At 35.0% G+C, this 27,470-nt stretch overlaps 3 protein-coding genes across 12 annotated transcripts; 2 read left to right on the top strand and 1 right to left on the bottom strand.

Annotated features, from left to right (window-relative positions):
- The first annotated feature begins 350 nt into the window (after positions 1–350).
- On the top strand, positions 351–12,324 carry LOC18101498 (uncharacterized). 9 transcript variants are annotated; one of them, XR_002983402.2, is made up of 18 exons: positions 351–803; positions 1,425–2,560; positions 2,683–2,864; positions 3,464–3,663; positions 3,826–3,894; positions 4,031–4,096; positions 4,232–4,304; positions 4,734–4,890; positions 4,994–5,285; positions 5,384–5,498; positions 5,688–5,851; positions 5,967–6,041; positions 6,149–6,329; positions 6,472–6,561; positions 6,982–7,047; positions 7,461–7,512; positions 7,629–7,656; positions 12,020–12,324. XR_002983402.2 is itself a non-coding variant. In XM_024607366.2 (15 exons), the coding sequence occupies exons 2-15, from the start codon at positions 1,110–1,112 to the stop codon at positions 6,609–6,611; spliced, it is 3,030 nt and encodes a 1,009-aa protein (XP_024463134.2). In that variant the 5' UTR covers positions 659–803; positions 1,099–1,109; the 3' UTR covers positions 6,612–6,736. The 9 variants fall into 9 exon arrangements, 5 of the variants coding, with proteins under 5 accessions (XP_024463131.2, XP_024463130.2, XP_024463132.2 ...); XR_002983399.2 differs by having other exon boundaries at positions 7,775–12,324; XR_002983398.2 differs by having other exon boundaries at positions 7,629–12,324.
- Positions 12,325–16,202: 3,878 nt separating this feature from the next.
- On the top strand, positions 16,203–23,212 carry LOC7483947 (glucose-6-phosphate isomerase, cytosolic). Of its 2 annotated transcripts, none has more exons than XM_002312351.4 (24): positions 16,203–16,357; positions 16,533–16,606; positions 16,688–16,764; positions 16,858–16,939; positions 17,133–17,180; positions 17,487–17,642; positions 17,722–17,818; positions 17,973–18,015; positions 18,700–18,767; positions 18,885–18,969; positions 19,249–19,297; positions 19,500–19,572; positions 19,648–19,708; positions 19,966–20,032; positions 20,338–20,394; positions 20,490–20,543; positions 20,656–20,784; positions 21,221–21,284; positions 21,378–21,451; positions 21,618–21,671; positions 21,754–21,822; positions 22,286–22,375; positions 22,541–22,648; positions 22,827–23,212. In XM_002312351.4, the coding sequence occupies exons 2-24, from the start codon at positions 16,556–16,558 to the stop codon at positions 22,875–22,877; spliced, it is 1,707 nt and encodes a 568-aa protein (XP_002312387.3). In that variant the 5' UTR covers positions 16,203–16,357; positions 16,533–16,555; the 3' UTR covers positions 22,878–23,212. The 2 variants fall into 2 exon arrangements, with proteins under 2 accessions (XP_002312387.3, XP_024463317.2); XM_024607549.2 differs by having other exon boundaries at positions 16,260–16,357; positions 16,545–16,606.
- A 1,499-nt stretch (positions 23,213–24,711) lies between these two features.
- LOC7488346 (homologous-pairing protein 2 homolog) lies at positions 24,712–26,577 on the bottom strand. Its single transcript, XM_002311416.4, has 6 exons — positions 26,422–26,577; positions 26,236–26,261; positions 25,769–26,036; positions 25,447–25,517; positions 25,147–25,335; positions 24,712–25,057 (listed from the first exon to the last, which is right to left on the bottom strand). The coding sequence occupies exons 1-6, from the start codon at positions 26,447–26,449 to the stop codon at positions 24,959–24,961; spliced, it is 681 nt and encodes a 226-aa protein (XP_002311452.1). The 5' UTR covers positions 26,450–26,577; the 3' UTR covers positions 24,712–24,958.
- Positions 26,578–27,470: the final 893 nt, after the last annotated feature.

The raw sequence follows: 27,470 nt of genomic DNA, 5'->3' as shown, positions 1-27,470 counted from the left end.
TTATCATGAAAACACATTAAGTGGGTTCGTTGGGCTATGGGGATATGGGCTTATTCTGTTACTGGAGCGTGTGAATATCCAATTACATGTAATGTTGTTTAGGAGTCAGTTGCATCGCAAATTTTCAATTTTTCTTAATTTTAAATTAATATTTTAATATTCTAATACTAAAAATAAAATAAAAAAATATTATTTAAATATATTTTTAAATAAAAATGAGAAATCCAAAATCTTAATCACAAAACAGCCGGCGCCACCCAGACGCTCTTCAAGGCACGCGCGCGAGTCATCGTTCCAAATCTGGAAAGGATAGTCAGCCAGCGCAATACGACGACCTCTCCTCCCCTTCAAATTACTTACACAATCAAGTCACTGTATTTCCAAAATCACCCTCTTACCATCCTAGAGAAAGAAAAATCCCTAATAAAAAAAAATCCTTAACCCTAGATTTGTTTCCCCGTCGCTATTACCAAACAATGGCGAGCGACTCCGATGCCTCACGTCGCAAGCACCGAGGATCTTCCTCCGATGACGAGGTGGAGAAGTCCTCGAAGCGCCAGAAACATCGTCACCATCATCACCGACATCACCGCCATCGTAGCAAGAAGCACGGAGGGGATACCAAGCAAGGCGGTGAAGAAATCGCTCCTCCTACTCTTCCTCCTCCGGTTCCTGTTGCGCATAGTAATAGAGCTGATAACGATGACGTGGAGGAAGGGGAAATTCTTGAGGAGGAAGGTTTTGGTGGTGTCGATATCAAGGCCAATGAATTACGTGAGGAAATAACTGATTCTCAAAATCTGGTGTGTTCTGTTTGCCCTCTTTTATCCCTATTTTTTTTAACGCAAACTGTTACTTTTTTTTTGCCTTGATTTGCTTCTTGTTTGGTCGCTGAGAAATTTAATAAAACGTGGAATCTTGAATCTCAATTCTTTTAGTATACTGCTTTTCAGAGCTACAAAATCTCATAAATTGCTTACTCTTGGGACTTTCCTTTAAAAGAGTAACGTGAAAGGTGATTTTTAATTTGAAAATCTGAGTGTCTGAATGGAAATGTTTTCTCTATGATTTTCTCCTTTTGTTACCAACTTCCCTCAGCGGCCAAACGGATGCTTGTTTTGATTTTTGGAACATGTGATGAATTTTTGGCTGGTGAGAGTCTTATCGAGTATGTTCCATACACCTATGTAAGAACCTGCTTGCACCTACAAACACGAACATGTGTGAATTGCAAAAAGAAAGACGTTTCCTCTAGGCCTTTCAATGGAGAACTGATGGCTTTATATTCATTCGTAAGAAGCTGTTATTCTGAATATTTCTGTTTTTTTTCCTGCGTACTCACATGTGTTTCTTCCTTTGATAATCACCCACACTGTTTGTCATGTTTCAAAGTTTGTCACTTATTTTTCTTATATATTTTATAGCAGGGATTTGACAAGAAAGACAATGGTTTCGTGAGTAATCAACTAGTTGTTGATAAGTTTGACAATGATGTCAGCTTTCAAAGAGATTCTAAGGCTGAGCTTCAAGATGAGTTAGTTTCTAAAATTGACTCAGAGGATCTTATCAAAGGTAGTTTGGGTCACAAAAACCATACAGATGACAAGAAGAGGCATGGGGAATCTAGATACCCTTCAAAAGGAAGTAAGCGAAAGAATAACCGGGATATTGACCCAACTGAGGGTGATGATAGCAAATTAAAGGATTGGAAGAAGTCACCATCATCTGAAAGCAGCGAGGACAAGCATAAGAGGGCACGTTCACCATCACATGATAAGTATCATGATGAGATTCATGCTAGAAGTAGATCAATGTCACGAGATATAGTTAGGGAGAGATCTCGTTCCCGTAGTGTAATTGAAGATGAGGCTCTTTTGAGAAGAAAAAGACACCATGACAGGATTGAGAATGACTCTTATGATGAAAGAATGTCTAGATACAGCAGGAATTTGCGGCACAACATTGGAGATTCAGTGAGAAATGTGGATAGGGAATGGAGTGTTAGTTACATCAAGTCTTTTGATGGAGAAGAATGGCATCACAATAAGGATGCACCGGACGGAGAGAGGAGCAGGGAGAGGGAGAGGGAACGGAGAAGAGAGAAGGAACAAGAGAGAAGCAGGGAGAGAGAGGTTGACAGGGATAGGAGAAGGGAGATGGAAAATGAGAGGAGCAAGGAAAGCGATTGGAGAAGGGAGAAGGAACAAGATAGGGAGCTAGATGGGGAAAGGAGGAGGGAGAAAGGACAGGAGAGGAGTAGGGACAGGGTGGAGGAGATAGATAGAAAAAAACGGATGGAAACAGATATGACCAAACACAAAAATATGCAAAGGGCTAGCAACAGAGATAGAGATAAGGAGAGAGAAAGGGAGAATGGTAGAGATAGGTACAGAGAAAGGGATAGAGCTAGGGACCATGACAGTGGAAAAGAACGGGACAGGGAGAGGCGAAATGACAGGGATAGGGATAGGGAGAAATCTAGGGTTATTAAGAGCAATTCAGAGAAATTTTATAATTCCAACAGTAATTTGTTAGGACAGGGAAGAGACAATCTAAACAGGTATTCTTTATTGATAAAATTGAAATGCTTATTTTAATTGAAAACAGCTTTTTTACTTCAAGAAAATTTATATCCCCAGAGCACCTTTTTGACCCAACTTTATGTTTTATATTTTCCTTCAGAGATGAAGATGACCAAGATGATTTTGAAGAAAGGATTGCACTGAAATTAGCTGAACAGGAAGAGGATAATCTTGATAGAATAAAGGAGGAGAGTAGAAAGCGAAGGGATGCCATTCTTGAAAAATATAGAAATCAGCAGTTGCAGCAGCTGAAAGAGTCTGGATCAGAAGATGCAGACAAAAGTACTTTTCCATTCCTTCAGCTTCATTTTTACACTGTACTGTGATATTTACTCTTAAGCTCAGGATCAACATCCAACTGCATGGTTTGTTGTGTCATAGATGAACATGATTTTCAAGTTGTACATGCTTGCTTGATGAGTCTCATTTGTATTTGACAACTTGCTTATTAAAGTTTCATGCTGTTTTCAAGAAACGTGATTCAGAATTGCTGTTTTATTAGATGTCCAAGTTCCACTAGTACATGCAATATTTGCAACTTAAACAACAAGAATGTTGTTTTATATGGTGTGTTAATACTCATCCAAGGGCTAGAAAAGTCTTGTTTATGTTGCAAAATGCTTAAGTTCTTAGTCTGAGTTACATTTAGGTAATAATTTTGCTGCCATCTCACAAGTTGGAATGGTGGATGGATGATTTGTGTGTTAGTTGAAAATCCTAAAAGAAAAATCTGCTCCCATTGTTGATTCATACAATAGATATTGAGCAGGGTTAGGTGCTGATGGATGTTTACACCATTCATTTTTATCTGTTTTCTCCGTATTATTACGTGTTGCTCATGCTAATTTCTTCTCACAAGAAGATTGTTTTGTGTGGAGCAGACAAGGAGCCTATAGAAGGTTCTGGCCAATCAGCAGCAGCTGACAATGTTGCTCCAGAAACTCTTGATGGTAGGACTGATGGTGCTGATGTTTATGTTATCGAGACATCATTTTCTGTGGGGAAATCACCTTTACAAAATGGAATACAAGCTTCCAAGAGGACTTCAGGAACTACAGGGCTTGGAGAGGGTTCGCCAAAGGTCTGTCCATTTGTTCCCTAATGTCATATGTTTCTACTTGGTTAGTCAAGCTTAATAATCATATAGGTGGGAACTGTATACACATTTTCTACTGAATCCACAATGGAGTTCACCATTGATTCGCTTTGCTGATGTTTTCTTTTTGGTTACTATTATGCACAGAGTGAGAGATCAGATGAAAAATTATGTGATGATATTTTTGGAGAGACTCCTGTTGGAGTTTGTAAATCGGTAAGATCCACAGTTTTGTGCATCTTGTTTATCTGTTGTTTGTGTTGTTAAACTTTCTCTGTTAGATGTGTAATGCAGTTCTTTAAAATATTCACAAGCAATTATGCTAACGATTTGTGCTTTGAATGTGTTGCAGGGTAAAGGAGATGAAAAATATTGTGATGATATTTTTGGAGAGACTCCTGTTGGAGTTCGTAAAACGGTAAGATCCACAGTTTTGTGCATCTTGTTTATCTGTCTTTTGTGTTGTCATACTTCCTTGTTAGTTGCACAATGCTGTTCTTTAAACTATTCATGAGCAATTATGATAAGGATTTGTGCTTTGAATGTGTTGCAGGGTAAAGGAGAGGGTTTGCCAATCGTGAGGAGTGGTCTTCATGACAATTGGGATGATCCTGTAGGATATTATAGTAAGTATTCTGAGATGTGATAATCTCCTCCATTGTCATTTCTATTTTCCTTTCCCCCTAGTTTTTATCTTGAGCACTGCCTAAAACATACTTCTTTTGCCTTTTGAAGATAAGACCTAATATAGAAACATGTTTTTTTTTAAGAGATGGATGTTTTTGAACTTGACTCTTCATGGTAAAAGCTATTTTATTAATCCATTTTGAAAGTGTTTATTTTCCTTTTTTTCCACCAGAACATGTGTTCTTGTTCTGGAGGATGAGACTTCACTTTACATCATTTCAGAGGCAATGATAGGAAGTATAAGCTTGTCTTCAATTTGTCACAAGCATTTATTGATCTTGAAAATTCGTGAATGTGGTAGATCAATATGTTGTTTTTGCTCTTCAAATAGTTATTTTGATTTTTTATATTATTATTTTGGTATGTAGGCCACCGATTTGGAGAAGTACTTGATGGTCGATATGAGATTGTTGCTGCTCATGGAAAAGGTGTCTTTTCTACAGTAGTTCGCGCAAGGGATCTGAACGCTGGCATTGATGAACCTGAAGAAGTGGCTATAAAAATTATACGCAACAATGAAACAATGTTAGTATTCATTTTTTTAATAATACTGTGTTCTCTCTTTTCTTATCCTTGTTCTTTTTGTCAACTTATTTTATTGTCTGCTGATTCTACATCTATGGTGCAGGCGTAAGGCTGGTGATACAGAGGTTTCAATATTGAAGAAATTAGCAGGTCAAGATCCAGAGAACAAGCGTCACTGTGTTCGTTTTCTTTCAAGTTTCAAGTATAGAAACCATCTTTGTTTAGTTTTTGAATCTCTTCATATGAACCTGCGTGAGGTCCTAAAAAAGTTTGGTCGAGATATTGGCCTTAAACTAACTGCTGTTAGGGCATATGCGAAGCAGCTTTTTATTGCTCTGAAGCATCTAAGGAACTGTGGTGTTCTTCACAGTGATATAAAGCCTGATAATATGCTTGTAAGTTTCAGTGCCACAATTATGTTATGTTACTTTAGTTAATTATCCATTGATTACCCGCTATTTAATTCACCTTTTCCTCCTCTCTTTTCCCACAGGTAAATGAGGCAAAAAATGTGCTGAAGCTTTGTGATTTCGGTAATGCGATGTTTTCTGGTAAAAATGAAATTACACCGTACCTTGTAAGCCGATTTTATCGTGCTCCTGAAATAAGTAAGTTCCATTGTTGAACAACTATTTTGGGTACTCTTGTTAAATAAATTGTTACTGACACGCTTTCTCCAGAAAGATAAATTGATATTGACACACTTTCGCCAGAAAAAAGAAGCTGATATTTCATAATATTTATAACAGTAAATTGTTTCCAAATAGGGAAAAAGTAATTATGCACTTCTGTTGCAGTTCTTGGTTTGCCGTATGATCATCCGATGGATATGTGGTCTGTTGGTTGCTGCTTGTATGAACTTTATTCTGGAAAAGTTCTTTTTCCAGGTTCTACAAACAATGACATGCTACGACTTCACATGGAATTGAAGGGCCCTTTCCCAAAGAAGATGCTTAAGAAGGTAAAATCACTCCCACCCCTCCCGATAATCATTGTTGATGGTTCTCCATGGAGGTTTGCAACTCTGTTCCTGAATTTGGCTTTCCTTCTTTATCTGATTTGACTTCTACATGCAGGGTGCATTTGTTGACCAGCATTTTGATAATGATTTGAATTTTCATGCTACAGAGGAAGATCCTGTTACTAAAAAGGTATTTTGTATGCGTAGGTCCCATTCACAGACTTGTTCGTAACATTTGTACCTTGTGGTGGTCCAATTTCAAATTGATTGATTTGATTTTTTTTTCTTTCTCTGCAGATTATGAAAAAGATTATTGTGAACATAAAGGCAAAGGATGTTGGGTCTATTATTTCTGGCTCTCCTGGTGAGGATCCAAAGATGCTAGCAAACTTTAAAGATCTTCTAGAAAAAATCTTTGTGTTGGATCCTGAGAAGAGGATGACAGTTTATCAAGCACTAGCTCACCCATTCATCACGGGCAAGTGAACCATGTTGCTGCTTTTCTGACTCCAGACATGCTGTTGCACTAGAATTTGTACATTATGACCTAACCCATTCAGATATCTAATCATTGCACATTATCTTTATATTCTGAGTTCTGGCCTCTGAGCTTTGGACAGTTTTTCGCATGGCTGAAGTCAAAACTGGTGATATGTGGTCAGCAGTACTCTTTACAGGCGGTTCATTCAGTGGAATGTACTGGTTCTATTGTAAGACAACTTGCCAAAGGCGTTTTTTCTCCTCTTGTAATCATTTTTAATTGGGCCATTGTGAAATTTCATCAAATTTGCACTTATTTCTCTGCTACAATTTTTTTTGTACTTTGGACATGGTTGCTGCAATTGGATTTGTGGGATACATAATAAGGAAAGAAGTATTCTGGAACCCACGAGTTAGTAATTGTATATGTTCTTTGAGATCCATTGCTGAAGCAGGCAGGAAGAATCTCGTTTTCTGCTGTTTTAACCTGTATTTTCTACTCATATAGTTGTATATAGCGCTGAATATCAAAACGTTTGTCATTCTAAGTGCTGCAATTATTTCACTTTTATATTTGCAGTCTGTATTTTCTCTTACCCTTTTATTTGATTTTTCTGGTCCTTGAGTGTCTAATTAAATTTTTCATCCAGGATAATCTTCCCCTGGTTTGAGGCATCCTTCCAGTGCTTAGTTGCTTAAAAGGCACCCAGGAGAAGGTACCTTGGTTTGTTTATTAGGAGCTCATTTAATAACCCGTCGAAAGTGCTGGAAATTTTATTCTTCTTTTCCTGTCATGAGCTTGAACTAGAATTCCTAGGGTTTCTTATATTTCTTTTTATGATAGTTTTTTTTTGTGCCTCTTTTGTTTGTTTGGATCTTGATGTTGCTTTCAAAGAACACGTCTGCTGTTTAATATGCTTCTTACATTTCAGTGTTGCTACATCTGGCACCCTTTTTTGTTTTGCAATATGCATTTGTGTTTCAGACATTTCAGGACTGCTTAAGCAGTCAATGTCTATATTTTTTATGTGGTCATTATCAATGGTTGTAGTTATTATTTTGTTTACCTTTACTATCTATATGCGCTAACATAGTGCATGCATCTGATCCATGGCCTGTCATTCTGGAGGCACTTGCTCCTGAGATTTGCCGCTACAAACTTGAAGTGATAGTGCATTTTGGTAAGTAATTCAGGTTTTAGATTTGGCACTTCTCTCCTTAAATAGGCTACTGGGAAGGTGTTGTATTTCCACTGGAAATGCTAATGTATCAATATTGTTTCCTGTCTTTTTTCCAGGGCATTGTGTCATCCATTTGCCGCTCCGGTAAGTATCTGAAAACTAATTGGTTATTTTGAGCTTTGTGTAATTTTTAATAACATGAAATGTTTAATTTTAGGTTTTCTTGAATTTTGGTCTCTGATGTTGCCATAGTTTGTTACAGATACTTCATAGGAACCATGCATTGCCTTCCATATGTAGTCAGTGCTCCTCATACAAAAGCTTTATCTATAACTTGGATACAAAACACAGGATGTGACAAAATACTATTGTGAAGCATAAGCTTCAGTCAAAATTGCATCTGGATAAGATATAGAAACATGTTTGAAGTATAAAATCTAGTTGAACTTGCTCATACGTTCTTTTAGGTCTGCCCTAGCAAATATTAAATTATACTTTTAATTAAGCTCAATGAACATGTTTCGAAGATATGATCTGTGTTAATCCTGAATTCATTTGTTTGAAACCCTTGTGTCTTGGATTTGGGTGATCACTGGAACCCGTGAGTTAGTATCTGGTCAAATTTGTTGTTTGGGATGATGTGTTAAAGCATCAGTCCAACTTATGTGGCATTGGACCTGAATATTTTTCTCATTATGCCTCAACCTTGACTGCTTGCTTTGGATTGGAATAAGTTGAATTAATAGTCTTTCATAGCCTACTCTAGCATCATGTTTCAATAATTACTGTTACAACAATATAAATGACAAGCAAGAGAGCGTTCCGTGTTTGGTCATGTGGTGAGGAAAGGAGGTTGTTTGGAGAAGTATTGCACAAGCTACCAGCCTTAAAGTATATTGATCTTTAATCTTGCAAGAATTGTGCACAAAAGGTCCTATAGTATTCCAAGTTCCAAGGCTTCCCTTCTACCCGCATGATATCTGACCTTAACCACCTGAGCTCTGTATTTTCCACTGTCAGTTTCCCAATTGGGTATGGGTGCAAGTACTGTTCTAGGTTTGGGTGTAGAAGGGATATGCGGGGAAGAAGGGGAAAAGAGAAGGGAATGAATGATACAGAGATAAAAACATGGATTTGAATATTGTTGATAACAAAAAGGATGCTGCTGCTATTCTTCCCCGTGTTTCATTCAGATTAAATAATTTCTATTTCCTTTTCAATTATACAGAGAAATGAGATGGTCTTTTCATTTGAACTTTTTGTCGAATTAAAATTGTTCTCTGATAATGCCTAGTCATTGTATTCTGGCAAGTGGAATGACAGGACACAAAATATGATTTAATAAAAGGCAAGTTGGATTGTTCTATTAAAACATCAGGGTCTGTTATTGATAGTAATGTACAATGGGACTAAGAATGCACAAGATGGAAGTAGAGGGATTCATTGTGTTTAATTTTTTGCACCGGGCTTGGTTTTCCATTCAAGGCAAAGTTGAGGGACATGTATGGAGCCAAGCTTGTTAAAGTAAATATTCTCTATATTTAGTGTAACTATCTTGATAAAAAAAAGGTGTGCGACATGCATTTCTGGTTTGATGTCAGCCGCTATATAGGCTGGTGGTTTTTGACAGAAGTATTACAAACATATACACTCCTTATCATATCTGTCTGTCCATGTGAATTGAATGCAAATGTTGCCATGCTTCATTCAGTGCAACCTCTAATTGGCCTTATGGTTCGAGTTATTTCTTATTTTTCTGATTTGATTTAGAGCCTAGTGTAAAAAAATTGCTTGTGGTTAATATCATTGGATCTAAGACTTTTGTTTTGAGTGAAGGAAAATTCCTTCTAAGTAGAACTAGTTTACTGCACTTTTATGCATATAGGTCATTGGAGAAACAAAACATGGCTAAGAAGAGAAAATAACTTGACATACAGATATGCTATATTTTAATTGATTTGGTGTAAAAGTTGAAATGAAGAACTTGTTCTTCCACTTCCCCTGATAATTACTCCACAGGAGCTTCCATAATGAAACTAAATTTGTTGGTGAACAGGAAATTTGATTTCTTTTGAGATTATTTTCACAAATGTTTGTTGTTATGCAAAGTACATTAGCTTTTGCCCTCGTTGCATTTTTTCCAGAATACTGGGATTTCATTTTTCTTTAATTTATATAAGTTGCATAGTTAAGTGCTTGTGTTGTATGATTTCCCTGCAAATATATTAATGCGAAGTTGTTCTCCCCATTCCACTGTCAAATTGGTTTCATTGATGATTTGCTGAATTCACGAGTGTAATTATCCAAATGCTGGATCGATGATTATTGTGCTTCAATTCCTATTTGGTTGTTCCCTGTCAAATCATTGTTTGAAAAAAGATTAATTAGCCTATATTAGAATTATTTATAATTGGTTGCCACCGAGTTTTGTGGTGCTCAGTTTGGTTGGGCATGTTGGTTCTGAATGTTTTTGTTGGACATTTGTATGTTAGATTTAGTTCTTGCTGCTTCTTTTGAGGGTTGAAAGGAGCATTTGTTTTCTGCTTTCTACATGTAACATTGGGTGATTTAAGGAATAATTCCAAGTTCAAACTCAAACTCAAACTCAAACTCAAAATCAGAAGATAAGAGGATGTTGTTGAGTCATTTTATTAGACTAGTAAAACAGGAGGGGGGAAAAAGAATTAGCAAGCAACCTTCTACATTGTTTTAGATTTGTGTTTATATTTCTCAAGCTTTATGATCTTCTTATGTTTTGTCTTTGGCATACGTAAGCTTAAAAGATGATATTTTTCTAGGTATGCAACCTTCTTGAGTATGGCAGTGTGAATTAAGGTTCATTTCATATCTATTCATATCTCTTCATCTTTTACCATTGCTGACTTCCTATTTTGGTTCTTAAAATGATATTCTAATCCATTTTTGTGTGTGGGTGTGTAGTTTATTGCTTCTCACACTGCTTTTGAATTGTGTTTGACTTAACTGGCAATTACTGTGAGTTCTATATATATTTTTTGGAATGCAGTGGAAGATAATATGATATTATCTAAGGAAAAATGAGGTTTGAAAATCTTCCACTGTTTTGCTAACGTGTCCTAGTTTTGGCTTGCCTTTTTATTAGTTGCCAAAAATGGAATGCTTTTGAATTCAGAAGTTCTTTTCCATAGGTTAGAAAAGGATGACATGGCCAAGAAAAAAGACCGAGCAGGCTTAGATTTTAACAAACTTGTTCTAGCGACTCTTTTACTAACTTTGTTTTATCATGTGATCCAAAACCTGTTAGTTGGTGTCCCCTTTCTTTTCTATTCTTTTTTTTATTGGTTTGGAGGTGGGGGATGGCTGGAGTGGCAAAAAGGTTTTCTTGCCTTGTCTTGGGAACATTATCTATGCAGGAGGTGTGTGGATGTATGTTCTATGATGCTTTTGATATCAGTTTGTTTGAGTGCTGTTTTGATCTAGTGTTATGAAATTATATGTGATAGTATCTTCACAGCAATTATACTTCTATCATGCACCATGTTTCGGTATATGCAGTGTGTTATTTCATGATACACATCAAAATTCGTTTCTGTTTGTTGAAAAGTTTTTGTAGACCAATTATTTGGCTATCGAGTCATCTGGGATTTTCCCTAATAGTTTTTTTCTGTTTTTTTTCAATAGTTTGGTAAATGGTCCTAGAAAATGTGGCGGGAATTCTTTTCTTTTTTTTTATGAATTATATCAGTTGCCTTTTTGGTTGCATATAAACACAAAGGGGTGATCAATGTGATTTATACTATTTATGTCTCAGTTTTTAATTGATGAGTTTTCTGATTCCATTGACGGCTCCTTTCATTCAATGCGCACTTATTAACGTGCGCTCAAGGGCGCTGTGGAGTTTTGTTAATTATTCAATTCTTTGGTTCAGCGATTCTTAGGTACAAGTGGAAACTGAACAATATTACCTCTTTTAACTTTTATGGCCTTGCTTAACTTGCTATGATCAAGACTTGCTTTTATTGACCTTGAAAAAGGTCTTGCCAGTAGGTGGTGTTATTCAGACAATCATCCTACCAGTGTTTGGTAGAAATGCTACTGACAGTTATCTTTCAACTGGTTGAGCGAGGTTCTTTTTATGTTTTTTTATCCTGAATTGATTGGTATTGCTTTTAATGATGAGTTATTGTTGAACTATCAAAATAAGGCGCCAAGAAATTTTGGAATTTGCTTGTATTTCAATGTTTTATTGGAAGGAACATTAGAATTGCTAATGACATTTTGCACTAAGCTATTTATGCCTAAAATACCTCCAGCTCGAAGGTCAAGTATGGTTTGGAAAATATAGGATTTGAAGTTATAGGAATGAGATTTTGAGATTCACAATCCTGTGCATTGATAAATTGTCCATTTTGGTCGATCCAGCCTCGCATTTAAAATTTTCTTAGTTAAGAGTGGTATGTTCAATCGGGAAATGGAAATAATCGTTGTAATATGTGGGTGTGCTTGAGAGGTGAGAGTTGATGTGCAGGGAAATGCTTCGATTGTTAAGAAGTATGAAGGCCTGGATTTGTCGGGGTTCTTAGTGGCTTTGGTAGAGGAACTGGATTGAATAGCAATGCGTAGAATGGTGTGACCGGTTTTATTCAAACTTGCTATCTGTCACAAGTTGACAACTGAGGGTGGGACTTGGGGTCGCTATGGCTGAAATCTTCGTTTTCTTGCAAAATACATTTGTGGTTGATTATACAAAGTAGGTATAATCAACCTCTTCCCTCTGTAAACTATAATATAGTATTAAAAAAATAAATAAGCTAACTATGCTTGTTCCTTTTATATTTTCCTTTTTGTGCAAGCTTGGAAAAATGTATCCTAGGTTTCATGAACCAGCAAATTTGGTCCATGAGAACAATCAGAGGGTCATAAACATTGTCAAAAAAATAGAACAATGATGTGTTGTCGTTATAATATGAAAACAAAACATTAAAATATGTTTTATTTGATATTTTATCGAATAATATCTTAGTATTTTGTGTCCGATGTTCATGCAAGACATTTTAAACTTAATAATAAACACTAAATTTGTATTGTTTGCGTCTATCCAGAAATGAGTTGACTGTTTCAAAGTTTTATCACATCGTGATTTTTTATTGTATTTTTTTACCATCGTGTTCATACCCACCTTCAAGGCTTCAACTAGTTGCATGTTCTTTCCTCGCCATGAAGCGTGTGAAAGAACTTTCCTCTTTTTTTAAAGCAACACTGGTTATGAATTAACTATTTTGCATCATCTTATTTGTTGATTTTTTTCTCTCTTTTCTTTGATGCAATTAATGAAAATACATATGCTTACAACCCAGCTTCGCCTTTATCTATTTGTTGCACAAACATTGTATGATTAAATACAATTATTGGTGTTTATAACCACAAACTACACATTCTTTGTATGTGTGTGTTTGTGTGTTGTACCCTTTTCTGTGTTTGATAGAAACAACATCTCTTATAACTTTTCACACGTTTTATATGAAGAGGGGCTCTTAAAACATCTCGAATGATAGTATTGTCCTTTGAAACACAGTGTAGCTATCCATTTTATATTTTTGAAAAGCTATTGTTTGACCCACAGCATACATGTAAATTACCAGTTTATTATTTACATGTCGAGCATTGATGGTTCGTTTTGACGAGCTCACTATAAGATTCTCGTGTGTATAGAAAAAATATCATTTGACTTGAACTTGATTTTGCGCAATATTAGAACTTTAGGGACTATAATTGACAATTGGGAAAAAAATCAATCTCTTGGAAAAAGAAAAAAACAAAAAACAAAAAGATGTGGAATTTAAAGAGATGAGGGGTAAAAAAGAAAGATAAGAAAAACATTAAAATATGATTTTGCGCAATATTAGGCTACCTTCGTACATTTTGAGATACAACTGGTAATGAAATTATTGGCACCACAAATCTATATTTCCCATGGAAGTAGTATATATTACGATAATAACTATCAACTTGCAAGTTTTCCGTAATATCATACTATTACTCACTGCTATATTTTTGTAATTATTCTATAACCATCGTCGTCATTATCCTTGTAATGTCATATCGCTATGCAACAACTATTCTTTTAAAAGTGTTTTTTTAAAATTGTGTTTGGTATTGTGGTAATTTTTATGGATGTGATTTGAAAAAAAGTTATTTTATAAAAAGTATTTTTAGTAAAAGTTAGTTTGGAAAAATATATATTTGGTTAAAACTATGGTTGAAATTAAGGTTGAACTAAAAATAGTTTAATGTGTTTGGTTAATAATGTTTTCCATGACTTCCCGAGCATGCAACAATATCAAGTAAAATATAATCATGAATAAAATTAGGATTGTGATTAAATTCTGTAAATGCTACATCATCATGAAATTTTCTTTTAATATTAGTGTCATTGAATAATGTTAAACGCTAGTTTTTTTGAATAAAACACAATGCTTGAGAAATTTTGTTGGATTTCTTTTAGTTTACCGTGTCGGACTCAGTCCAATGCATTTAAGTTAGGGTCGGAACCCGTCTAGGTCATGAACAGTGAAGACGCTCTTCAATGTTTATGTGAACCTCCACCTCCTCATTGTTCATGTGAATAGTGCAGCAGCTAAATTAATTCACGTGAACAGTATACACATGAGCATAAAAATTTCGTAGCGGTAACAGCCGCAATTTAAGTGGGTCCCACCAAAACAAAACTTAGTTTTTAACTTAACCAAACACTAATATTTATGGCTGGTTGTTAACTTCAGTAGCAACTTTAATACCAAATAGTCACTTAGCACATTAAACTTATACTCGATATTAGTCTATCATTATCTCTTTACCATCATAATATTACTAAATTGACCATCATATTTTATACTCCCTCCAACAAAAACGGGCACCTAGCACATCATACTTGTACTCGATATTGGTCTGTCAATATCTCTTTACCAACATAAGAATTCATAATATTACTAAATTGACCATCATATTTTATACTCCCTCCAACAATGAAAACTATATAAATTATTTGCTCATAAAACATGTTCCACCTGCAACGTAACAATATTTTGATGAATAATGAGTTCTTATACATTAGTTTTGAATTAGCATCATCGAGGCGAGAGCTCGCCAGTCATGAGAAGAAGAAGAAAAGACCTCGTTGCCATTTCTACTCGAAGTTTTGTGTCTGATCATTATATTATTATAATTATAGAAAACATTAAAATATTTAATTTGGAAACATTGTATATATGAACAGTTAACCATCTTAAATATATATTTTTTATTTGGATTTTTTATTGGGTTCTCTTCTTTTCATTTGCATCATTCTTTTGTCTACCAGGTATTTTTCGCTTTCCATTTAAACCACGACATGGTGTTTGGACTATTAACAATTTTGACCATGTTCCTTTTTTTTACCTTTTCAACTCGCATCCTTTTCATAACCGAGTTTTTTTCGCTTTTCATTGAACAATTGTAGTTTGGTTGTGTAAAGTTATATCCGATAAATTCTGAAATGGTATTTGGAACCATGAACATACAAGATAGAAAAAATATTAAAAAATAATAAAAATACAACATTAAAAAAAACATAATTTATTGTGGATTGCATATAGTTACCTACCTTTTTTTTTTATTTTATTTTTCTATTTTCATTTGATTTTTTTATTTCTAATTTAATTCTTTTAAGTTAAGTTGACTTGGAACCATGTTTGATATTTTGTTTTGGTTGGTTTTATATAGATTACTTATTATGTTAAAAATACATTTTTATGTTAAATTAATATTTAATTTGACAAAATAAAATTCAGTTTTATTGATTCAAACCATATAAAACTTAAAAACAAATATTTAAGTTTTTTTCTCAATAAATAATATCTTTAAAAAACCTTTCTACTCAATATTTGATTTAAATTAATAAATTTAATAATATATATAATTTTTTATTTATTTTATAAATAATCTGCCAGCTGGGCAGCATGCGTTACCTCGTCCCCTGAAATCACAAGCAAAGTCAAAATCCACGGCTGTTGATACATAAAGCAACACCAAAGGAGTACAAAACAGACACTTCACTTGATCCGTGCATCGTTTGGAAAGGTAGATGCTCCCTGTAATCTCTACTGGGTAGTTTAATATGAAATCGTTGGATATTGAAATGATTTAAACGAATTGAATAAATGAATATTTTTTTTAGATTTAATGAATAATATATAGAATATAAATATTATAAAATTTAACTTGAATTCACAAGAACTTAAACTAAGATATATATTTATATTATATAAATATATTTATAGAATATTTATATTTTTAACACAATATATATATATATTAATTATTTTATTTTTTATTGATTAATAAATAACATAAGATAATGAATACCATTGAATACTTGAAATCTAATGAATAATTTATAAATATTTAAATTTGTTATGTGATATATAATAATTAGGACATAAATATCAAGAAAAGAAATTCAATTCAATCATGGATATCGTGATCTTTAATTTCTAATAAAAAGTGTTTTACTGTAATTTTAAAAATTTTTGAATTTTTTTATTTTAAATTAATTTTTTATATATATTTTTATGTGATTTTGATGTATTAATATTAAAAATTAATTTTTTAAAAAATTATTATTTTAGACTATTTGTTTTTTCACTGATAAACACCCCTTAGCCGACACCTGGCTCATACTTTCACGTGACCACACTCCTTAGCCAACATCTGGCTCATACTTTCACGAGACCACACCACCATTGCCTCTTCATTTCTCTATTCTTCTCTTTGCAGCTATCCTCTCTTTTTCCCTAGCTTTATATAATCCCTCTCTCCCTCTTCTCAGGTATCGTCTATTGTTTTTCCTTTTTCTTCCTCTTGTGATTGCTGCTGATTACTTCTTTTGTTTAACTTGTATTAACCATCGATTCGATAATCGAGTTCTCGATCATTTAAGTGACTGTTTATTACACGATTTTGACTATAGCCACTATAAATTTATTGCCTACTTTTTTTTTAAGCGTCTGCTCCAGAAAAATTTCAGATGGCTTCATCGACTTTAATTTGCGAAACCCAGCCATGGAAGGACTTGAAGGTAAAGTGCTTATTACTTTCTGTATGATATAAAAGATACTTATAAAGGCATTATTAATAAATCGGGCTTTTGTTTTTGCAGTCTCATGTTGAGGACATTAAGAAGACTCATTTACGCGAGTTGTTGAGTGACACCGACCGATGCAAGTCAATGGTGGTGTAAGTTTGTTTAATGTTTTTTCTGTTTCGATTTTTTTATCTTACTGTATTGTTGTGGATTGGGTTTGTAATGTGTGCGCGCAATTTCGATAGTGATTTTGATGGAATAACGCTTGACTACTCACGCCAACGAGCCACCCCTGGTACCATGGATAACCTTTATAATCTGGCAGAGGTAAATTTTGAGTGGTTCTTTTTTTTTTGGAATTTTTGCTGCCAGCGCACGGCAGCCTCTCAAACCACCATGTGTGGGACGTAATAATTTGTCCACCAACTTTTTCTTACCACTCTCCGCACCTCATTAATGTTAGTTTGAAAGGATTCTTTGCAATGTAACTATCTAATGCAAGTCACTTTCCATTACACAGGCAGCTCATCTCAAGGAAAAGATTGATCGCATGTTCAATGGGGAGCATGTGAGTCACATTTTATTTTTGTAATCTTATTCATGCGTAAGCTTATGTGAAATTGGTGTGCTGTACTTTTTTCTGTCAAGAAATTCGCTGTCCTTTATGAATTCCTGATCTGTGATCCTGCGTTTTGTCTTTATAATGCCTTATTTAAAGACCCCTTTTGTTAGAGCAGAGGGTGTCCAACTCTCTCGATTTTACTTATTAACACTCATATCACTGATGTTTGCTAAGTTTTGTATTTGTATTTGTGTATTTTTGACAATATGGTTGTATGAACATGCTGTCTGATGTTAGTGTGGATCTGTTCAGATAAACAGCACTGAGAATAGGTCAGTGCTTCATGTAGCTCTTCGTGCTCCAAGGGATGCAGTTATGCAAAGTGATGGCAAGAATGTTGTACCAGATGTCTGGAATGTTCTGGACAAGATCAAGGATTTCTCTGAGAGGGTCCGCAATGGTTCTTGGGTAATCTTCAGTTCCTTTCTGAATTTCAGTTGATATACATGATGCTGAAGCTGTACAGTAATGAATTGAATGTTGGTAGGTTGGAGCCACAGGAAAAGCACTTACTGATGTTATTTCAGTCGGCATTGGTGGCAGCTTCCTGGGTCCTCTTTTTGTGCATACCGCTCTTCAAACAGGTTATCTGATGCTTTATTTACTAAAGCTGCACCATTCTGTTTTATTATATTATTCTAATTGCATCATGGTTGTGTTTTCTTAATAAAACCTGTTGACCTTGTTTTACGGCAAAATCTTGCTTAAATTTTATTGTTTACTGATTGCAATTTACAGATCCAGAGGCCAGCAAATGTGCTACAGGACGCCAATTGCGATTGTAAGCACTTACTGTAACTTCAAACTTCATTATTTTCCGTGTTAGTGTTATACAAGCTTCTCATCCTAAACTTGCAGAGATAGGCTTCAATGTTCAAATTGTTTTAGCAAAGGTCCACTTGCTTTCAACAATGATTATTGAGCTTTTGAAATAAATTTTAGAACTCATTGCTTCTGACCTTAATAAATAGAAGAGGGGAATAAGCCCACGAGATACTATCTAAAATCTCGACCATTTCATGTGTGAAATTATATTTAGGAGTCAGAGAAATTATGTTTCATACAGGTATTGTGTATTGCAGGGGATGAAGCTGACAAGAGCTAGCAATATGCCTTTTCTTTTCCTTTCCTTTCCTTTTGTTTTGAGAGGAGGGGGAAAAGGGAACATTCAAATGCTAGATGTATCCTAAAAGTGACATTATTGCTCATAGCGCATATCAGGGGAATGGTGCATCATTTAACTGGCCGCCCTTGAGTTGCAATACACATTATGACATCCTCTCAGAAGTGATGTAAACACACAAACGACATACTTAATGTGCGGACAACTAGTTGTAGGTGCATTCATGGTTTAAGGGGTCATCATATATGATTTTTATGATTATGTCTATGCTTACAAGGCAATTGTATCATTAGATTGTTTTACAATGCAAAATGATGTTCTTGTTTTTTTGGCATTTGCCAGTCTTGCAAATGTAGATCCTATTGATGTTGCTAGAAATACTGCAGGCCTCAAACCTGAGACTACTCTCGGTAAATAATATTTTTTCATTATTCATGTCACTAGTTTGTTGTATACCTTTTACTTAAGCACCCTTTTCTTACTTCAAATTCTAAATCCTATTTTTTTTTTTTTGTAATTACATGCAGTTGTTGTGGTTTCAAAGACTTTTACCACAGCTGAAACTATGCTGAATGCTCGAACACTAAGGGCATGGATTTCAAAAGAACTCGGGTTAGTGCAAAAATCTTCTTATTTAATTATTCTATAAGTATGCAGTATTGGGTGATCCAGGAATTAAGTTTAGATCATTTTGGCAATAAAGAAAAGCGGAGGATTGATTTCAGAGTTAGAAAAGCATGCTTGCTAAGATTGAGAGAGTAGTGCTTATAAATAGTTTGCATAAATGCTCCATGTCTGTCTCGTAGTTTTTAAAATGCATTTATAAGTCTTGTAATTGCTCCATATCTCTCTCTGACTATAACTTGGGACCCTTCTGCAACTTATTTTCAGACCATCTGCAGTTGCCAAGCATATGGTTGCAGTTAGCACTAATCTTACGGTAAAGTGACTTTATGTTGTTTGCACTCTCTCATTCTTTAGATTTTAGGATGATTGAAGTTCTATGGTATTTTAAAAAATCATTTTCACCACCCCCTTTATATCATTTTCTATAAATGGCTCTTCTTTCTTCTTTCTTTTAGAGATGCCCTTTTTTGGTATTTGGCTACCTTTTTACTCCATTTTTCTTCTTTCTAATGCAGCTTGTGGAAAAGTTTGGCATTGATCCTAACAATGCTTTTGCATTCTGGGACTGGGTTGGTGGAAGATATAGTGGTAGGTTTTATCTCTTTTTATGGATGGAATTATGGTGAACTTCATGCAGAATGCTAATTGTGTCATTGCTTGCAGTCTGTAGTGCTGTTGGCGTGTTACCTTTGTCTCTCCAATATGGTTTCACAGTTGTTGATAAGTATGGTAACTTCTGATTGTTTTAATTCACGCATTAGATTTTTCCTTCACCATTATTTTAGGGTTCGCAAGAAACAATGTCAAAAGTGCCAAGGATTCTCAATCTGTGGCATACAAAGATTTATACATAATGTACACTTATCACTTTTTTGTCCTCCATAGTTTCCCACACATCTCCTAGTTACTTGCCTAGTCTTTTTTGCTATTTTGTTAGGATTTGTTATGTAGTTGATAAAAACTTCTACTTTTCTACTCAAGGTTCTTGAAAGGAGCATCAAGCATTGATCAGCATTTCTATTCTGCACCATTTGAGAAAAATCTACCTGTAAGTGCTCCAACATCATGAAATTCTATCAAATCTATTATTTTTTTATCCCAAAAAATAGCGTATGATTTTCTACTAGTGGTGCTTAATCGCTGTTAACATGGGTAGGCTCTGGATTAAACAGTTGGTATGATATATGATTACAGTCTTTGAGGTCCTCTTAGATTTGAAGCAGTTAGTATGGTGCTATATGTCATTTGCCTTGTGACTATCTATTTGGGGGATTATCTCGACAGGCATGAGTCCTGGATGTGCTTTATGAGATTCTAAAGACATGTTGATAACTTTCTGACTTTCTCCTGCAGGTACTTCTAGGTATGTTGAGCGTGTGGAATGTTTCATTTTTTGGATATCCTGCAAGAGTGAGTGTTTCTTCACTAGATCTATTTGAGTTACCACTCATTTAGAATTCTTAACTTTACCAGTGGTCCTATAACTTGTTCTACTACTCCTTTAGGCCATCTTACCTTATTCTCAAGCCCTGGAGAAATTTGCACCGCACATCCAGCAGGCAAACCTACTTGAGCTCTAACTTTCCTTTCCCTTTTAGTATTAAATATGTAAAAAGAGAGAAAATCTGCTTATTAAAGTACTCAAGGCTTGTTTATTTTACTTAAATCTAGGTCAGCATGGAAAGTAATGGCAAGGGGGTATCTATTGATGGTAAACCACTTCCCTTTGAAACTGGTGAAATTGATTTTGGTGAACCAGGAACAAATGGTCAGCATAGCTTTTATCAACTAATTCACCAGGTAATTTTCTTGTTACGCCATACATTTGGTAGAAGTAAAATTAGGTCAAGGGATAACTAAGTTGGTTTTCTTAAATTCAATTCTGAAATTCAAATAATTTCCTAGTTCTACGAATTTATTTTTTTGAAGAAATCCCTGCATAACGTTGCTTCTGTGGGATAAACTGTTTCTGGATACATTTATTTCTAATCTTGATTTCTTTATGCAAGGTTTTGCCTTTTTTTCCTGCACATACCCTGTCATGGTAAACTTAACATCTCGATACTCATGTATATGCACCTCCACAGCCTGTCTTTTTAAATGGAGCATGAAATTTAGTTCTGCATTTTGGATGGTTTCTAATTGAACAGTGGCATGCTTTTTTTCAATGTGTGTGGCACCAACTTCAATTCCCATTTGCTGTATATTTGTTAACTCGTCCTCTTAAAATTTTCAGGGACGTGTGATTCCCTGTGACTTTATTGGTGTTGTGAAGAGTCAGCAACCGGTATACCTAGAAGGTATTTTGTCAAGATTAAGATTTACAAGGTCAACTTTTTAAGCTTTGAATTTTTAGTTATGCTTTATCTGATTTCAAATCAATTTGTTCACAGGAGAGGTTGTAAATAACCATGATGAACTCATGTCCAACTTTTTCGCCCAGCCAGATGCCCTTGCATACGGGAAGGTAGGTTTAAGCATTTATATATCTACTAAGAGGATAAGAAAAAAGATACAAGAAACTATATTTGCATGCTATAAGGGCCAAGGTATCTTACTGCTGTATCTGATTCATAGTGCAGGGGTTGTCTGCAGTGACGTCTAATTATTAATTTATTTATATTTTTTTGCAGACACCAGAAGAGTTGCAAAAAGAGAATGTTCTGCAGCATCTCATACCTCACAAGGTGAATCCTCAGACTTACTACAGCATAGCTTTACCAATTACCACTGGATGATTAATCTTAACCATTGCTTTGTCTTGCCCAGACCTTCTCTGGCAATAGGCCTTCTCTCAGCCTTCTGCTCTCTTCATTGGATGCTTACAAAATTGGACAGGTTTGTGGCTTCTGCTTGTTAATGAGGTAGTTGTGCTAATAGAGTTTTTGAATGCAAATTTACTATTTAGAAATCCTATGTTTGAGTTTGATGCTTTGGTTAGTGATTCTACTTCCTGTGGGAATTCTGCTTGCTACATGTTGTCCTATTTTTTGTAATCCAGAAAAGATTTCCCATGATATAGCAACAGCAGCGACATGTAATCCATTATTGGGAATGTCTGTAGCTGAATGTCATGTGAAAAAAAAAGTCATGTCCCACCTAGTTTTAAGGTTGACCACTCTTCCAGTGCTTATGCTTACTTGAACCTGGTATCCCTCGCTCTCCACGTTCCATTCCATGTACTCAATTCAGGTTGCCCTTTCCTACAATGCATTTGTCGGTGATTGTGTCTGTTCTTTTATTGCTTTACTGTCTATATAAACTCCTTGTGGTCTAATAGCAGAAAATCTGTCCTTTTCAGTTGTTGGCGATCTATGAACACAGAGTTGCTGTGCAAGGCTTCATATGGGGCATCAATTCTTTTGACCAGTGGGGAGTTGAGTTAGGAAAGGTATGAATTACCTCAGGAACTAGTTGTTTGATCCTTACGAAACAAACATGTTGTCCAAGAGTTATGCTCTCTTCTGAACTAAATGTTGCCTTTCCTGTTCTTGCTTTTGTGATTTTCCTTTTGGTATTCCTTGGTCCAAGTGTCTCTTTCATTTTCTTAATACAGTCGTTGGCTACTCAAGTTAGAAAGCAACTTCATGCATCTCGTGTGAAGGGAGAACCAGTTGAGGGTTTTAATTTCAGCACTACAACAATGCTAACAAAATATCTGAAGGTATGCGGAAATACTATACAGCTGACAGCAGAAACATGTTACTTTAGGAACAAACTGCTGTAAAAAAATATTCACTGTAGCCAAAGCGCTATTCTATCTGAACAGCTGTAGCAAGTTAAAGAAACATAAAATTAACCCTAATTATGGTAATGCCACTGAAATTGAGTTTTACTTGCAGGAAAGTTTGGAAGTTCCAGCCAATCCTCCAACAATTCTTCCTCGGATATAACTTTGTTCCATGACCTGGAGGTTTCAGCTTTGCTATACAACTTCTTGGAATCCTAAAGATAACATATGCAGAGACACTTTTCGCTATTTTCTGAAATTTTCCTACTGTTAAAAGGTTCCTTTCCAATACGAACAAGGCTATAATGATACCTGCAGTTATACTAGCAGGTTCTCTCATGACTCATATGGAGGCCGAAAAATGAAATTTTTGGCCCCGAATTTTCTTATTCTAATGCTCGGTGCTCCTGCGAACCTCATTGTTGCGTTTGAGCTTTGTGTTACCACATTATTGTGTATTTACAATAATATGACACTTGCCAGGTCCAGCAATTTTAATTTTTGAGGGCTTGAAAGCCAACTGATATATTCTTGAACCCACCTCCAAAACTCAAGAAAGAGGAGAAAAGGATGAATTGCTTCGAATTCCAGTAACTGCTCGAGATTAATAATTTTTCTACGATTCAATTCATTTTTTGAACTCGTAAGCTACTTTGTTTAATCAAATCAAATTTTGTTTAACCTACCCTTCGGTTCTTATTCGTGCATACAATATTGATGTTTAAAAATATGAGATTTCAAGAATCAAACACCTAACTACTTGAACAGAAAAAAAAAATTATCATTTCAAAATTTTCTTGATTTATGTCATGTTCTCTAATAGTCTAGTGTCGATTCCACCAGAGTCATGGGAGTTTTCAGCCTGTAGGGAGCCACAGTTTATTGATTGGGTTCGGCCTGCATATGTTTATACTATACATATTTGATTTATCATGTCCTTACAATATGTTTGTATTTTCTTTGAGTTACGAACTTGGTTGGCACGTGTAAATATTTTTCTTTCACACTTCTTCCTCTCCATTCTATTTCCTTTCTCTTTTTGGGATTTTTTTAATGACTCGATCAGCAAAAAAAATTACACAGAAGCATAGATAGAGAAAAAAAAATTACGAGAATTAACATATTTTTGTTGGTTATGAAAGTAGAACAAGTTAAAATAATAATAAAAAATAAAATTAAACGGTTATACTGTTTGCACCGGTGCAACCCATAAAACAAGATTTAAAGAGTCACGTTGATCCCATTAGCGCAACAAGAAAATCCCTCGGGTCATTCAAAGTGGCCCGAAGGTGAATTCAAGACATGGATATTCCACAGCACGTGCTACAGAAGGACCTGGTATTCAAAGTTCACAGCGCTTAAACATAGAGAAGGGGCTTATCTCTGTCAGCACCAGACGAGTTCGAGGATTCCAAGAATCATGATTCATGAGCATATCGCATCTGTCGTTAAGCTTGGTCAGTTCTGCTAATAGGAAGGCTTGATTATAGGTTGCATCTGTTCATTCTTCACAGTAAATTTTGGGGACCATTTGGCTGCGTGCGCGTTGTATATTTACTGAATTCTGTTAAAAACAGAGGAACCTATTAAGTGTGTATGTTTGTATTGAAGAGGATTCTTAACATGAAATGTGAAGAGAGTGCAAAGCATCCTCCATGTGGAAAACCAAGGACTCCCTGGAACCAGATGGGCACACTTCTTATTACCAATTAAACAAAAAAACAAAAAGCATGAAGACCTTCAGAACTCCTGAAGAGTGTGCTGCCTAGAAGCACTGGAGGTAAATGCCTCAGCTGCCTTGTGTTCATCAATGTCGAGACAAAATCAATCATCACTCATTTGTCCAAACACACCAATGGGAAAACATCAATAATTCATCCAGTTATGTAAAGGCAGTCACACTCATGGCAAGCTGAGATCGCTTTGTAAAAGATGCACCATTTGAGAAACATATCTTATGGATTCCCAAAAACTATTTAAACGAGAACTGGACATCCTTTCCTATGAATAGGTCCTCCATGTAAATTGCATTAATTCATATATAAAAAGTTAAAAACACTTAAACTGGAATACCATGCACCTTTTTGAAACAGCGGTCCAACATGCAATTGGTCAGAAGCGACAAATCTACTTCTTACAAGATAACAGGATCTACAAATTTTATAACCGGCTAACCCCTTAAGAAAGAAAATACCAACAACTTGTGCCTAATGCTTCATCAAATATGCAGTTCCTCCTATAAAGTTACTGGTCTCTGGTTCGCTTCTTGCCATGTTGCAGCAGGCCACTGAAAGACTGCAAGCTCACACCAACATCTTCGTCATATTCAAGTCCAAGTTCTTCCTGCAAAAACATAAATATATTTATAAAACCCAATTCCTGCAAACCAAATTGCAAATTGCTGGCAATACATGAAAACATATAAATATGACCTTAAATTCTTTTAGATCCTTTGGTAAGTTCTCAGTTATAGCATCCCACACATCCTTGAACATCCTTTTCCGCTTTCTCCACTGACTTAATTTCTCTGAATACATTTCCGCAATTGCCTTCCGCTCTTCTGGCCTGACCAAGGTAACTCCTTTGCGCAATTTTACCAATTTATCTTCCATTTCTTTAACCTGATACAGAATTCAAAAATCCTTAGCTCAGTCCATTCTTCTTCTCGGAATCAACTTCAAGGGACTCCACTAAACAATCACTTCGAAAACACGCGCCCATGCACAATTTACCTCCTTCTGCAGCTTGGCTTCTTTGTGACGTATCTGTTCAAGCGTCAGATTCGACTGCAAGTTTTTAATTTCTGCAATAGTGTACATCAACCCTCCCAATAGATTACTAACTTTTCTTAATAGTTCACAAAGAAGCTGAGACCCATGTTAGCTTCGGGTAAATCAGATCATATTGAACAGTTGAGATATGTTAAAATAGTAGTTGTTGTAACACGGAAATTCATCAGATCCAACCATGAAATATTCAATATTCAATATTCAATATTCAATTTCATTTAACAAAAACTATAAACACACTTGTTGGGTTGTGTATAGAACATACCTCCCTCAACCTCACTAATTGCTCTCTTCTGCTCATCCAGCTGTTGCTGAACTTGTGCATTTTCTTCTTTCATCTGATTAAGCTCTTCGCTGGTGGGAATATCAAACTGGTCTTGCCGGGCAAGGTATATCTTCTGCTTACCATACTCCTTAAACGAAATCTTCCCGTTATCCGCAAGATTATCTAGTGCTTTCTGTATCCCTGCCTTCTTTAGGTTAAACTTTTGCAATGAATCGGCCACGTTTTGAGAGTTCAATGGCTTATTTTGCTACACAAAGTGAATTTTCAGATTATAAAACTAAATTAAATTTGAAGTCAGATTTCTTCTAATTTACACTTGTAATTGTTATTTTCTGAAAAAATAAATAAATCAAATTGAGAACACAAGTTAAAATGTTACTTTGTTTTCTCTGCAATAGCAGCAACCGAACAAATTGAAATCTCTGAAGAGAGAAAGGGTTATTTACCTCATTCACGAAGTTCAGCACGATAGCTGCCAATTCAACAACAAAGCGAGAGAGAGAAGAGAGATGTTAGCATTAATCAGATATAATAATGGTGGTTGAGAAGCGAGTAAGGACGATGTAAGTTGAAATTCATTATGGATACTCCAGAATATATGTATCTGTTTTTAATATACAGAGGAGATTTACCTTCGGCGCTATCGGATTTCGGGGCCATTTTCGATCGGAAAATGAGAGAAAATGCGCGGGAGATGTGTTTCTGAAAGAAACCCCCCAAAAGAAAAAAGTAGTGTTGTGTTTGGCTCGGTGAGGAGGAAATCGAATAACTTTCTGGATACAAAGATAATTTGGCTTCCTTTTATTTTAAAGAGAACATCGGTTCATACGCCACCGTATGCTGCACTCTTTTAATTTTTCTATAATATGATCTCGTTTTATTTGTAGTTTTTATTTTTCTTTTTTGTGAGAAAAGGGACATCTACTAAGGTATTTGCGCATATTTCAATCAAGTTTTCAAGAATTTTTATTTTTTTGTTTTAAACTATTTTTATTTTTATTTTTTAAATTATTTTGATACAATAATATTATTTTAACATATTTTAAAAAAACAAATACTTTAAAAAATAACTACTATTATTATTACAAAACACCCGTAAATTTCCCCCATCAAAGGCTCGTAGAGAGCATGATTCTGGTTATCACAATTCTTCACCAAAATTTGTAACAGTCTTAGAGCCTGTTTGGCTCTGCGGTTGAACCTGCGTTTGATCAAATTTTAATTTTTTTTTTGTTAAAATTGAGTGCGGTTTGTACCTTTTGGATCGTTTTGATGTGCTGATGTCAAAAATAATTTTTAAAAAATGAAAAAACATCATTGACATGTATTTCGGCACGAAAAGCTATTTGAAAAGTAACCACTATCACACTACCAAACACGCTCTTATTATCCATCTTCTCCTCCAGGAATCCTTCAATTGTCTTTTAATTTATATTTGTAATTTTATTTTTCAAATTAATCATCACTCACATATTTTACGTTAATTGTCGTCTTGTAATTTTTTAAAACGTGATGATGCCAATTTAGCTAATAAGATGACAAGATTGAAAAAGGGAAAACCAACACACCGGATGCTTGGAAAAAAATCAAGAAGTTCTATCTATAGAAAAATTAAGTTTGAATTGTTTTTTTAAATGAGAACAACGTTGTTTTATTTTTTTAAATAATTAAAAAAATATAA

The sequence above is a fragment of the Populus trichocarpa genome, chromosome 8 (assembly GCF_000002775.5).
Source record: "Populus trichocarpa isolate Nisqually-1 chromosome 8, P.trichocarpa_v4.1, whole genome shotgun sequence".
Classification (NCBI taxonomy): domain Eukaryota; kingdom Viridiplantae; phylum Streptophyta; class Magnoliopsida; order Malpighiales; family Salicaceae; genus Populus; species Populus trichocarpa.
Note: the sequence above shows the minus strand (reverse complement) of the source record. Positions and strands in the feature narration are given on the sequence as shown.

Excerpts from the sequence above, each read along its gene's own strand:
- LOC18101498 (XM_024607362.2), top strand. The coding sequence starts at position 477 with ATGGCGAGCGACTCCGATGCCTCACGTCGCAAGCACCGAGGATCTTCC. Across the intron at positions 4,305-4,733 it reads TGATCCTGTAGGATATTATA|GCCACCGATTTGGAGAAGTA; the intron begins GTAAGTATTCTG and ends TTTGGTATGTAG. Across the intron at positions 5,852-5,966 it reads CAAAGAAGATGCTTAAGAAG|GGTGCATTTGTTGACCAGCA; the intron begins GTAAAATCACTC and ends TTCTACATGCAG.
- LOC7488346 (XM_002311416.4), bottom strand. The coding sequence starts at position 26,449 with ATGGCCCCGAAATCCGATAGCGCCGAAG. Across the intron at positions 26,037-26,235 it reads TGCTGAACTTCGTGAATGAG|CAAAATAAGCCATTGAACTC; the intron begins GTAAATAACCCT and ends CACTTTGTGTAG. Across the intron at positions 25,336-25,446 it reads AAGCCAAGCTGCAGAAGGAG|GTTAAAGAAATGGAAGATAA; the intron begins GTAAATTGTGCA and ends ATTCTGTATCAG.
- LOC7483947 (XM_002312351.4), top strand. The coding sequence starts at position 16,556 with ATGGCTTCATCGACTTTAATTTGCGAAACCCAGCCATGGAAGGACTTG. Across the intron at positions 19,709-19,965 it reads GGTTTCACAGTTGTTGATAA|GTTCTTGAAAGGAGCATCAA; the intron begins GTATGGTAACTT and ends TTTCTACTCAAG. Across the intron at positions 22,649-22,826 it reads TGCTAACAAAATATCTGAAG|GAAAGTTTGGAAGTTCCAGC; the intron begins GTATGCGGAAAT and ends TTTTACTTGCAG.